Source organism: Chinchilla lanigera, unplaced genomic scaffold (assembly GCF_000276665.1).
Source record: "Chinchilla lanigera isolate Chin_1 unplaced genomic scaffold, ChiLan1.0 scaffold00022, whole genome shotgun sequence".
NCBI lineage: Eukaryota > Metazoa > Chordata > Mammalia > Rodentia > Chinchillidae > Chinchilla > Chinchilla lanigera.
The window spans coordinates 23460010-23472877 of record NW_004955423.1 but is presented as its reverse complement, the minus strand read 5'-3'; the positions used below and the strand labels follow the sequence as shown (position 1 = coordinate 23472877).

The 12868-nt window shown below is 53.8% G+C and overlaps 1 protein-coding gene across 1 annotated transcript in view; it reads right to left on the bottom strand.

Moving 5' to 3' along the window:
• Window positions 1–7569: 7569 nt before the first annotated feature.
• Wls (wntless Wnt ligand secretion mediator) overlaps window positions 7570–12868 on the bottom strand; it is a 90908-nt gene continuing 85609 nt past the window's right edge. Inside the window, exon 12 of the mRNA XM_005385271.2 lies at window positions 7570–8344. Within this exon, the coding sequence (XP_005385328.1) occupies window positions 8235–8344 (110 nt within the window). The 3' untranslated portion in view covers window positions 7570–8234. The remainder of the gene's footprint in view (window positions 8345–12868) is intronic.

The window sequence follows — 12868 nt, the reverse complement described above, 5'->3', positions numbered from 1 at the left end:
ATTGAGCTGTTCTTAGGTTAACGGAGACTGCCTTAATCATTAAAGCAAAGAAACTATAAAAGAAAACATTTACAAGTCAGCTACGTAATGACTGAGAAGTTCTATGCCCCAGGAAACATCAGCAAGCACAGTAAAAAGCAAGACACAAACCGCACAGTTTGGTTACACACGGTATAGCCACAGGGTGACTATCTTAGGGTATCAGAGGAAAGCAGGTGGCAGATCTGACCTGACGTGTCGGTCGGCTTTGCCATCTCTGGGACTCAGTACCCAGCACCCGAGACTGAAGGAGGAGAGGTTCCTTTTGCTCATGGGTTCAGAGGGTTCAGTCCATGGTCGGCGGCTCCACGGCAGAAGCGTGACGGCAGAGGGTGCGGCAGAGCAAGGCCGCTCGTTTCACGGTGGTTGGAATCGGAGGAGCAGCCAGCACACCCAGTGAGAGATGCAACCTCCGAGGCTCGGCCCGGGACCCGCCTCCAACAGGGCCCAGGTCCTCACAGCACACTCGGCCCTGAACATGTGTGGATTGATCCACCACGGCTCCGTGAGCCAGCTGCCTGTCCCGGAGCCTCTTCACCCAGTGGAGCTGACATGAAGATTAACTGGCTCAGCTACTGACCTGCAGATACGAGCTCACTGGACTAAGAGGACATCCAGCTTCACGGAGAGTGAGGCAGGTGTGAAACTCTTTTTTTTGTTTTTTAACCAAAACTGCATGGCGTCAGTGAGGATGCAGAGACACAGGCTGATGGGTGGCAGTGACAACCAGGCTTCCCATAGCCTTCACCGCTGTCCACATCTGCTCGCTCCCTAACCCTCTGCCCAGCTGCCCCGCCAGGTTCATGTGCTGCATGATAATAGAAGCACTGATTATTGATCTGTCTCGAGTACTTAGAGCAGCACCCGACCGACAGTAAGATGCCCAGCATATGCGTGATGAGTGAATAACTGACCGTGAATCCCAGTAACTCTTAAGAATTGATCTTTTCCAAATGTGGTGGTGCACATCTGTAATCCCACTATTCAGAAGGCTGAGGCGAGAGGATTACCATAGCTCAGGGCCAGCCTGAGCTACATAGAAAGTTCAAGGCAGCCTGGACTACGTAGTAAGACCTTATTAAAAAAATTGATTTTTCTTGTTGTTTGATTTTTGAGACAAGGTCAATCTATGCAGTTCAGGCTGGACTTGAAGTCAGGCAGGGCTTGAGGCCTCAAACTCCCAGTGCTCCGTCTGCTTCAGCTCCCGAGGGCCGGGAATACAGGCGTGCACCACCACACCCAGCCAGAAGTTGATCTTAGGGCAACCTTCAGAGATGAGTCACATTCTTTCTATCCAGGGATGTTCGTTACATCATTAGTTGTAATAGTCAATCTTGCCAACCACTGAAATGTCCAACAATACGGGACTGGCAATAAATCAACCACGACAGGTGTTTATGAGAGGCCGCATGGATAAAGTCACTAAAATTATATCGTAGGCAACATGTGGGAGCTGTTCCGACGCAGCCTGTGGAGCAAAGGGAGGCTGGGCAGTGCCCAGGAGTTACTTTCCTGATTCACGTTTCCTGCGTCACGGATGGGCGGAGCGCTTGTGTCCTGGAGGGCCCTCGGGGGACACTTGCGCGAGCCTCTCGGGGGCTGTGATGGTGAAAGGCAACGCTTTTGCTTCTCTCTCGGGCATTTCCCTGGAGTTTGTACCCTGGACTGCTTTGCTTTCAGGAGCAGAGGGAGCCACATAGCTGAGCCCGGGGTGTCCCCTCGGGGCCCCGGCAGCGCCAGGCAACAGCCTCTCTGCACCCTCCCTATGTGTCCTGTGCTCTCCCAGCAAACAGAGCCCCTTCGTCACCCTCGGTCCTGGTCTCCGGTTTCCCCCGAGACGCCCAGGCCCCTCTGTCCACCTCCCTGGTCCAGCCCCAGGCGTCATCGTAGGCCAGGGTGCAGGAGGGACCGAGGCTGAGGCAAGGACACCCTCCAACAGGGGCACAGGCTGCCGGCTCCCTTCTTGGAGAAAGAATTTTCAAGACTCTCCAGCAGAAATCCAGAAGTGCAAAAGAGACGGAGTGCGGGCCCTCAAGTGAGAGAGGTGCCGTTTCTGAACCGGGAACGTTTAGCCTGTGGGGGAAGGAAAGCTGGCCGGTCCCCTGGAAGGGTGCGGGAGCCTACCCCGGGGCGGGCAGTGTTTTCTTCTCCTGATGGAGAAGAATTTGAATTCTCTCCGCCCGCCCCTTTAGCTGAGGCTCCCGTTCCTGCTCCTCACTTTCCTGGTTCAGCCAGCCTGGGAGGACAGCGGCTGGACGCTGGCAGGGCCACCTTGAGTGACCCTGACTGCTCCTGGCGGCCGGGCCCTGGCGGTCTTCCTGAAGGACACCTTACTAGTTCCACTCCCTGGGCTCCGGCCTGCCTGAGTCCTTGTCCCACCTCAGGACGGCACAGGGTGGCAGGAAGCGCTCCCCGTGGTCCCTGGGCTCCCTTGGCCCCCGAGCTCCCTTGGGCACCCTGGTGTCCCTACAGGGAGGACGGGTCCTGCTTCCCCGGGGAAGGCCCCAGGCTCCCTCGTCCTGGGATCTCCAGGAGCCCCCTTGGCAGAACTGAGCCGGGCTGGAGCTCTGCGGGGCTGAGACCAAGTGCGAAGATCACCTTTCGTGTGTGTCTGGGCAGGCAGCGCGGTGTGGGACGTGGCACTGAGCTGGCTCCGGGACCAGGACCAGGGCTGTGAGGACTTTGGAAACCACCTTGTTCAAGGACTGGGGGAGCAGCGGCTTTCCTGGGGTCCCTGCGCAGACAAAGCACCAGGGCCACCTCACCGCACAGCAGCAATCTCAGAGCCTGGCTGTCGATCCCACCTTCCTGGTGTGACTTCTGCCCCTTCCCAGGCTTGCTCCGGGGTAGCAGTCGTTCTCCCTTCGGGCACAAGAGGGCAGACACTTGCCACGTTGGAGCGAGGAGCAGCCGGCTTCTCCCAGTAAGGTCCTCTGGGTCTCTGCAGCCGCTGCCGACAAGCCAGCAGAGGTCTGGCCGTCACAGAAGTGCTCCCGCAGGAGTCGGAGCGCGGCCGCTGACTTGCCTGTTGAGCTCTAGCCCAAGTCACTGCGTTCCCCGGGCTTTGTGCCTTGGGAAGTGTGCTCTGGCCTTGTGAGTGATATTAAAGGCAAGTGTGTAAATTATAAAGTCACACCTCCTGCACACACACACACACACTCACTCCTGTCTCCTGATTTCATGCGCTGCATGTGTTGGACAGGAGTGCCCAAGCCGGAGAGGCGCTGGGTTCTGAATTCTCCGGTGATTGAAGCCGGGCTGTGTCTCCTTTGGAGGGAACTGAGCTCTTGAGCTATCACGATACCTACTTTTCAAGCTGAAGAGACACTTCCTGTGCGGGGGTGACGCGCCATCTGCCCTCGAGGCTGTGAAGTCCCATGTTTAGGTCAAGAACTACTGTGGGTCACAGAAGGAGGCAGTGATAACGTCCACGTTGGGGCCTCCAAGCCTGTTAGTGGTCACATGGCCAGGACAGGCAGAAAAGACAGGCCAGGCGCTTGAAGAACCCGCTGTGATTTTCTCAGGACGAGGGGCCCGGAGGCAGGACAAGGGGCCCTGAGACAGGAGAAGGGGTCCTGAGACAGGACGTAGTGCTCTGATATGAACCTGGGCCAGCTTCCGAGTACCACAGACTAGGAGAATGAGAAGGCAGTGAGCAGGTGAGCAGGAGCCAGAGAACTTTGCAGAAGCTGTGTCGGGAGGAGCAGATAGAAACCAAGATGTGGAGGCGGGACAAGAAGCCTGTGCCAGTGAGGCAGCACCGCTGGGGTCTCCTTCAGCACAAGGGTGCAGTCATGAGGAAAGGCCTCACCCTGACAGCAAAGGAGCTCGGGCATCGCCACAGAGGGCAGGAAGCTCCTCACACTGGACATCTCAAGACAGGCGACGTCTGCAGGAAGGGGCAGCCATCATGGTCTCTCCCTACCTGCCTTCTGCCTTGGCACTCTGCTTCCTGTCTGCCCTGCAGTGAGCGGCTTTCCTCCGCCAGGCCCTATGCCAGGCCATCCTGCTTTGGAGAGAGGACTAAATGACAGCAAACTAAAATGTGAGCCACGCCAGTTGTGGTGGTACACACCTGTAATCCCAGCACTTGGGAGGCTGAGGCAGGAGGATTGCTGTGAGTTCGAGGCCAGCCTGGGCTACAAAGTGAGCTTGAGGCCAGCCTGAACTGCAGAGCGGGACACTGTCCCAAGAAGACAAAACAACAATAACAACAACAACAAAAATGTGAGCCAAGAGACCGTTCTCCTTCCTTAAATTGTGGGTGTCAGGTATTCTGTCCCAGCAACGAGAGAAGTATAAGATGGGTGGCCCTGGACGGAACCTCTGCTTCCATTATTATGGTTATTCTTCTCCTAGGGGAAACGGTGGGAATAACATATAGCAGAAGCCCCCTGGCATAGCCAGCATAAAACCAATCTTGTATTCTAGTTGAAATAGTCCTTGGATGTCACTAATTTTTTTACTACACTGGTGAATTTTCTTTATTCTTTAAAAAAGATAATTCAAAAATTGTGTACTTTTCCCCAGCATCCTTTTGAAGAACCTTCACCGCGGTGAAAAGGAGAGAGGCTGCAACCCAGCCTGCCAATGCCCTGCCTTCTCCACAAACAGGAGCGGGTGGTGGGGTCCACACACCCTCAGCCCAGAGAGGCTGGGCCAGCGGAGTGTGAGCAACAGCTTCCCGGGTGGTGAGGAACAGCTTCACTAAGGACTGGCAAGCCGGGGAAAACATGACTAGCTATTCACACCCATCTTAAACACACGTCATCCTATGTGGCCCGTCTGTTACCTTCTCCTGAGGGTGCAGGCGTCTTCCCTCCTCTAGGCCGGCTCACTGTGATGTCCCGGTCCTGGCCTCTGCTCCCCTGTGGCTATGTCATCTGCTGGGAGGGGTCTGGCTCCGCCCTCAGGGTTGCCAACTCAGTCCACATTCCTCCTGGACTAAGAAACATGCCCTGCTTTACGCCGGCCGCCCTCAGAGCAAGCACCCTGCTTCCCCTCTTTCCAACAGGACCGTCACCGAAACCAATCAGCCTCTCCTACCGGCCGGGCCCTCGCCCTTGAGGAGGCTGCACATGCCCTGTCAGCCCGTAAGCTTGGCCCAGTCCCTCGGTGCTGCTGGGCCTCTGGGATGGCCAGCGCTGCTGCTTTTATGACTCAAGTTCTCTCTTGAGATTCAACACCCACATTTTTCTGACTGCCCCCCATTTGGTTGCTGTGCTGTGGAGCGGGGCTGGGACTGGCTCACCCCTCTGCCTCGTGACTTCCCCTGTGCTCTGGTGCTCTGTCCCAGTGCCCTGGTCCTGTCTGCAGTGATGACGGCTACGGCATCTGCGAGGGAGTGGCTTGCCCCGTCCTCCGGAGACGTTTTCTAAAAGTGAGTTCGGGAAAGCCCAAACTCATCGCTTTGCTCATGGTGTTAGGACTTTCCCGTTTGCCAGCATGCGATGGACTCTGTCCACCCACAGGTGGGTGCCAGCTGCTATGTGATCCCACTCCCTGCCAAAGCAGGGAGACGCCACTCGTTCACCCTTGGTTCTGAGGTAGGAGACAGAGACTGGGCCTCGGCCTGTCTCAAAGGCCCGCCTCCAGGGCAGAGCCCGGGCTCCTGTCTCCCCACATCCTGGACAATCGGCTCTGCCGGAGACCAGCGAGACGCCCAGGAAGCTCTTGTGGCGGAGGCTGCAGGAGCTGCTCTTGGTTTGTGTGGTGCTCGGGTCCCGGATGTGCACATCTGGCTTCTGTCTCCTCATTTTAGCTCCACGGTGACTTCCTTCTCTCCTCAGCGCTTCCGTCTGTGGCCTCTCTGCTGACCTGGCCAGCCTCGCCGTGCCCAGCGTAACTCAGACTACAGTACCTCCCTGCCTAAAGCCAGAGGCAGTCTTATTACTCTCAGAACAAGTTTTACAGCCCTGCTCCTTGTCCCCAAAAAGTAAAAATAGAAATTCCATGTGGCCCCTTCTGGACATCTTCCTAAAGAGTTAAAGTCATCACATCACAGGGCTCCACACACAGTGTTTACAGTGCCACAGCTCACAAGAGCTAAACCTTGGAAGTGACCCACGTGTCCATCAGCAGAGGAGTGGATAAAGAAAATGTGTTCATATGCTATGCAGTACTACTGTGTCCTAAACAAAGATAAGCTTGAGTCATCTCTAGGAAAATGGGTGCAGTTTAAGACCATAATGCTGAGTGGAATAAACCAGACACAGAGCTCAAGTATCACGCGGTTTCTCTTACACAAGAAACTCAAAGTAAAGAAAATTTCAGGAGCGTAATGCAGGAGAGAAGCAGGAAGCAGGGAAGTAGGGTGAGTGACGGTGGGAAGGGGCCCCGGGGATGGAGCGGGATGGACCGGATGGGAGAGGGAAGGAATGTGACCAGGGTGTGCCACGTACTTGGCCCAGTGACCCATGACGAAAGTCACTATTATAAACACACCGACAATAAAAATAAACTAAATTCTTGATGGTTCCGAGTCTCTGGCTGACAGGTGTGCTCTGGGGCTCCTGCTGCCCTGTCCCTGTGCCTGCCAGGCTCTGCCACCAGGGCTGAGCCCCCTCTGCGCTTCTCTTCCTCGGACTCTCGTCCTGCAGGGCCTGGTGCCCCTTGGCCCCGGGGAAGATCTTGCTTCTTCCCAACAGCTGTGAGGACACAGACCTCCCCTGTCCTCGCCAAGGAGGCACCCAGCATGGCTGGCTGGCGGGTGACGTGGACAGCTCTGAGCCACTGTCCAGGCTGGGAGAACAGCAGAGCCCAGCGTCTGCAGCCAGCCCTGACCTCCACGGCCCCCACCAGCTCTGGGGATAAAGGATTGGGGTGCCGGCGGGCGAACCCCCAGACAGTGCCCCAGAACCCAGCTGCATCATCTGTGAAGTGAGACGCTCCTAGGATCGTGGTTCGGAGCCGGGAAGAGCCTGTGTGCAGATTCCCAGTTACGGAGCATTCGCTCACTCAAAGGCACCTAGCGCTCACGGTGACCCGCCACACCGGGCTCTTTGTGGACACAGACGGGGGACTCTGGGGTCAGACAGCTCAAGCCAGGCCGAGCGCTCGCGAACGACAGTGCCTCCCACCCGCAGCGGGGCTGCTTCTCTCTGCTGTCCCTCGCAGCTTCCCCAGCACAGCTTCAGCACACAGCCCACGGCTGCTCTGCTCGGAGCTGGGAAGAAGGGGTGTTAGCGGAGGCACCTGGTCTACCCTGAACACCCTCCCCACCCTGCTCCCCACACAGATAAGGTGAGCCACCCAGTATGGAGATGTTGCGGGAAGAGCGGCGGCCCACAAAAGCTCTGACTTGATGGCAAAATATTTTAATTTCTCCTAGAGCCTGCTCTCCACCCACTCCCAGCCACAGGTGTGGACTCAGCACAGATTCACAGCTCCACGGGGAGTTTCCAGCCGGAGGAGGAGGGTGTGCGCCTCCATGTGGGCAGACCCTCGCGGGTGTATTCAAATGTTCGCACTGATACTTTCGGAGAGCGTTTGAAGCATCTTATCAAAAGAAAACACATTTTAAGCAAGAGGTTAAAAAAGCTTTTCAGACCCAAAGGCCATTTAATACCATAAATCCTACTGGGGTGGTTAAGCAAACATTTTTTTTTTTTTTTAAACTCACATCCGACAGTCTGGTTAGTATTGGATACACAGATTTGGTTTCAAAGCTGAAATGCCTCTGGTCGGACAGACCTGCTCATGAAATTCAATTATTTTACATTAAGTCATAAAAATAGGGACACAGATCTATGGAGAATTTAAATATTAACTCAGTCGGCTACTTGGTATAAATAAGGGAAAGCAGTGGTCACGAACAGGGTGTGTGAGGCGAAGACACCAGCATACCTTGAACTGCAAAGAATGTTAAAAATCTACCCTGGAATCTAAAAGAGGAATAAAAAAAGAGTCATAATCCACTCGCTATAGAACCCCTCCGGCCCAAACCATCCCCAAGAAGTACACCCCAGCACGCGAGGCTCGCTAACCGCCTGCTCCTGGCGCCCATGTCCCTAGCTAACCATGACCACTGAACGTGCGTCCTGCTGGAGTTTTGTGATCATCCGCAGTGCACGAGTTAGTGGCTGCTGGAAGCCTCCAAAAGCTACCCCGGAGGCACCCTGACAAAGGTCCAGGCTGTGGGTCCGAGAAGCCCCTGTTGGAGGCGGCAGGAGCGAGTGGAGTGTCCTGATGCTGTCCTACTCCTGGGCCTCCTTGCGGGTCAGCTTGTAGATCTCGGTGGGCCCGTCCACGTGGGTGATGGTGGTGGTCAGCTGCAGCTCCTCCCCGCTGTGGACGCCCAGGTCACCTGAAATGGGGGAGGGGGTGGTGTTAGCAGTGCTGAAGGCAGAGGGAGCACGCCGGGCTCCTCTCCGGGACACTGGCCCTGTGCTGGGCCTCTGGGCTCCCTTCCTGCCTTTGCACTCGGAGTAGGCAGGATTTTAAACCTCGTTCTGGGCTCGCAGAGAGTGAGTGATTGTGGGTGAGCGCACTGCTGACATTATGTGTGGTAATCAACACTTCACGAGCACTTACTTTGTGCCTGATGCTGTTCTGAATGCTTGATCCGTGACCTTATTTTATCCCTATCAGAGCCCTCCAGGGCATACATACTGATATCACAGCAGCTGTACAAAGGGAGAAACTGGAAGGTAAGGAAGGTGCCTGCAGCCACCTAATAAAGCAAGTAATTAGGCTGAGGCAGAAGTGTCTCCTGGGTCCCTGCAGTGGGCTGACTAATAGGAAGGGTGGGCACTTTCACATTTGCTGAGAACAGTTTATACCGTAGTGACATCATGACAGAAAGACAAAGAAGACAACCTGCCTATACTGACTGAGACCCTGGGCAAGTGCCCACATTTATGAACAACTAGGGCTTTTCCTCTTCAAAAAAAAAAAAAATACCCCAAAATGTGCTCAGAGTTTTCTTCTGCCACTCAGGATCTGGGACACATTATGTCTTGAACTCACCCTCTGTGGACAGAAAGGAACTCCACTGGGAGGGCTACGGTGGCCTTTCTTCTGTTAGCGGGAGAAAAATATACAAGTTTCTGGAGCTGAAATCCTTTCTGTGTGTTACTTACCCTCAGACAAGTATGCGGATGTAAATCTGCAAAAGGAAAACGGGAAATGTCCGGAATCATCCACCAGAGTGTGGTGGTGCCCGTGTGCATGGGTATTTGCACACAGGAATGCCGGGAAGTGAAGTAAGCTCGGGTCGCTAATTTTTATCTTGCACACATAACAGTATTTTCTGGAATGGACACTTTTCCAGTTCAACATAGAGAACAGGTAGATAGACGGACAGATCAACAGATGGATGGATGGGTGGATAGACAGATACGCAGGCAGGCAGCAGGGCAGGCAGACGGGATTCCCACACCATTACCCAGACGCAGCCTGGTCCCTACACTCAGGGCTCCTACCCGACATCAGTGGGCCCGATGTTCTTAGAGCCCAGCGGTCGCACACACAGCTCTGCAGGCTGCTTGGCATGAAGTTTCACTGTAGACCCACTGATCAGGGCCCATCAGCGAGATCCGTCCCGTTAGCAGGCCCTGGCCTGCAGTGCTCAGACATGGGCAGAGAAGGCGCCAGAGAGGCATCAATCAGCCTGGCAGCCTCACCTGCACCAGTAACCAGAGGACAGAACCTCGCCTCTCTGGGGCAGGGTTACGGTGGCTGGCTGTGGTCAATCCCAACAAGGCTTGCACAGCAAGGTCACTCACTCACATTCTTGGTGGCTTCTTTCAGTCCCCAGTCAGCCAGGAGAGAGAAGCACCAGCCTCCTCTTAGGTGGAGGAAGCCTGTCCTGGATTTGCATATTGTAGCCCTCAGCCCTTCAAAGTGGCTCCTGATCTGCATGTCTGTGTGGGAGTACTCAGAATTTCAAAGGCGCCTGACACCCAGGGAAGTGTTTACCCAAGGAATCCCTTACCAAGCCTTCCTAGAGGCCAGCTCTGGGATGGTTTTTAGCCTAAAACGTAACTCCAATCAGCAGATCAAGCAGAGAAACAGCCAATACTGCTTTAAAAAAAAATAAAAAGACATCTCCATTATATTGCTTAGCACTGCACAAATAATAATGCACTACTCCTTGTGTCTCTTTTCAGACACAGGTGCTGTTATATCATCTTTGGGTGGAGAAACTGAGGCACAGAAGGGCAGGAACTTGCTGAGGCCAGACTTGATCATTAGCGATGTGAGCGTCAAACCAGGGCCGTGGGGCTCTGGCCCAGGATCTAATGTTTGACCTTCAGGAATACTCACGTTTCCAGCTGCTAAGGTAGGGGGAACCGCAGACAACGAGTGGCTGGTACAAACACACATGTGCAACACGCCGGACCAACCCTTAGACCATTGACTCTGCTCTTACACAGATCCTGAGTGGCAGAAGAAAACTCTGAGCACATTTTGGGGTACTTTTTTTTTAAGAGAAAATGTCCTAGTCGTTCATAAATGTGTGTGCTTGCCCAGGGTGTTGGTCAGTATAGGCAGGTTTTCTTCTTTGCCTTTCTGTCGTGACATAGCTATGCGGGTGTCAGCGCCCCAGTGGTGGCGGAAGCTGTGATTTGAGTGTATTTGGCGGGATTTCCTCCTAAGGTGGGGAGATACTGAGGCATAATTCATTTCTTTAGTGCACTGATGGTGATCCAGGTCAGTGGGGCCCTAGGCAGCAAAACCTAGGAATGTTGTGCAGGGTTATTTGCTGTGTCCTGCAGGGTGACTGTTCCCTAGGGAAAGATGGGGGCAGCAGGAGCGGGGATGCTCCCTCTGTTGCAGATCCCAGCGACTCCAACTTCCTCCAAGGCCTGGCCCAGGTGTGAGGCCCTGTCTCCCTGGGCTCGGAGCACCGAGCCCCGGAAGTTCAGTCTCCTCCCAGCTCAGACTGGAGCCCTCCCGGAAGTGTGCTGTGCTGCTTCCGGAGTGGGGAGGACAGGGAATGCTCCCATCTGGTCACCCCCTCTCCCTGGCCTTGACGGCTGCCACCCCCGCTCCTTCACGTGCAGATGGAAGCTGGGTTCTTCCGATCTTCCTAACAGCATCTCCAAGGACGTAGCCAGGACACCTGCGGGTGGGGTCCCAGGCTCTGGTGTGGCACTAACTGCCAGGAACTCCTGTAGAGGACCGGAAGGCCACCACGCCGGGGCCACTTGTTAAGTCCAGCAGCACTTTAGTGGCAATCGTGTCTGCATGCCTGTGGCCCTCTTGTGGGAAGAAGGAAAACTGTCATGCCCGTCCTGAGGTGGTTTCACAGCCCACGGAAGAAGAAAGGTCCTCTCACAGGAACAAAGGCGCCCTGATTCCCTTCCTGCAAGCACTCCGTTACTGCAGAGCAGAAGCCAGAGAACCCCACACCTGCTTCTCAAGGTCACAGAAGTCTACAGATTCACGCCTCCGGGTCTCGGCCAGGTCTGCGTTCTTCCCTGCATGGCGCCATCTGAGGTGCACACCCACCTTTCTCCCATCCACCATCAAAGCTAAGCTCGAGTGACAACTCCGTCACGAAGCCCCTGGTTTACAGCAGAAGGGGAAAAACAAGGTGCATGTGGTATCTGTAAGCTAAGGATTTTCAAACAAAGGACTGATACTTAATCTCATGTGTGCCCTATGTGTTGAGTGTTAATATAATTATTATATTAAAAACATAATGGGCAGTGCATTTTTTTCAACTTTCTCTGTTAAGAAAGTAAATTCTCAGCACAGTACCTAGTACATAGTAAGTGATTTGGGGTGGCTGGGCTTGGGGCTCCTTCCTAGAGTAGAGAGGCTTTGGTGGGACCTGGTGCTAGTCATCTCTCAGTCCCCGTCACTGAGGGGATGGTTGATATGTGCTTGCCCTGGACGTTTCCAACATACCTTCAAATTGGCTCCAGACATTTACTGCCAGGCAGCAAGTCCTCCAGGGAGTCACTAGAAACTTTAGAAGTTTGAAGTAAAATCTTAAGTGTCATGGGCTGAATAGCCCTACTCCCATCAAAGTCCCATGTTGAAGATACCTTGGCTTGTATTCAAAGAAAGGGTCTTCAAAGGGGTAATCAAGCATTCCTGGGGCACTGGTTCTGAGACCCCCTGGTGTCCCAGCCCAAACCCTGAAGATGTTGAAGTCTTGTATAAAACACTGTCATATTCGCACAGAATATGACACCTTCTTCAGCATGCTGGGCTGCTAGGCTGCTGAGGGTACCTAGTACGCAGTAAACAGATGCAACACTGGGTAGCACAGGGAGTCAGGGCAAGGGACAGTCTGTGCCTGTTCAGGACAGATGCTTGTTTTAGGGTACTTTTGGTTTTAGATGCTTTGTTTTAGGATACTCGTTTTAGGATGCTTGTTTTAGGATACTTTTGGTTTTAGATGCTTTGTTTTAGGATACTTGTTTTAGGATGCTTGTTTTAGGATACTTTTCGTCTGCAGTTAGTTGAATCTGAAGACGTGGAACCAAGGGTAAATGTGTGTGTTTATATTTTATGTATTTGTAAATATGTAAAAATGATTTGTGTGATTTTTTTTTCTATACTGAGGATTGAACCCAGGGCCTTGGCACTGAACTATATTATATTCCCAGTCCTTTTTTTTTTTTAATTATTTTTAATTTTGAGACAGGGTCTTGTTAAGTCACTCAGCTGTCTGGACTGGGTTCTACAGTCCTCTTTCCTGAGTTGTCTTTAGTTGCACTGTCCTGCTACCTTGATGTCCTCAGTTGACTCAAAATGTTCACCTCTCATGGTCACTTGGACTTTGGGAAAGAGCTAGAATTCTCACGGTGCCGGATCTGGTGAATAAGGTGGGTGAGGACACAGCGTCCTGTTTTTATGATCCTGCCTTTCCGGT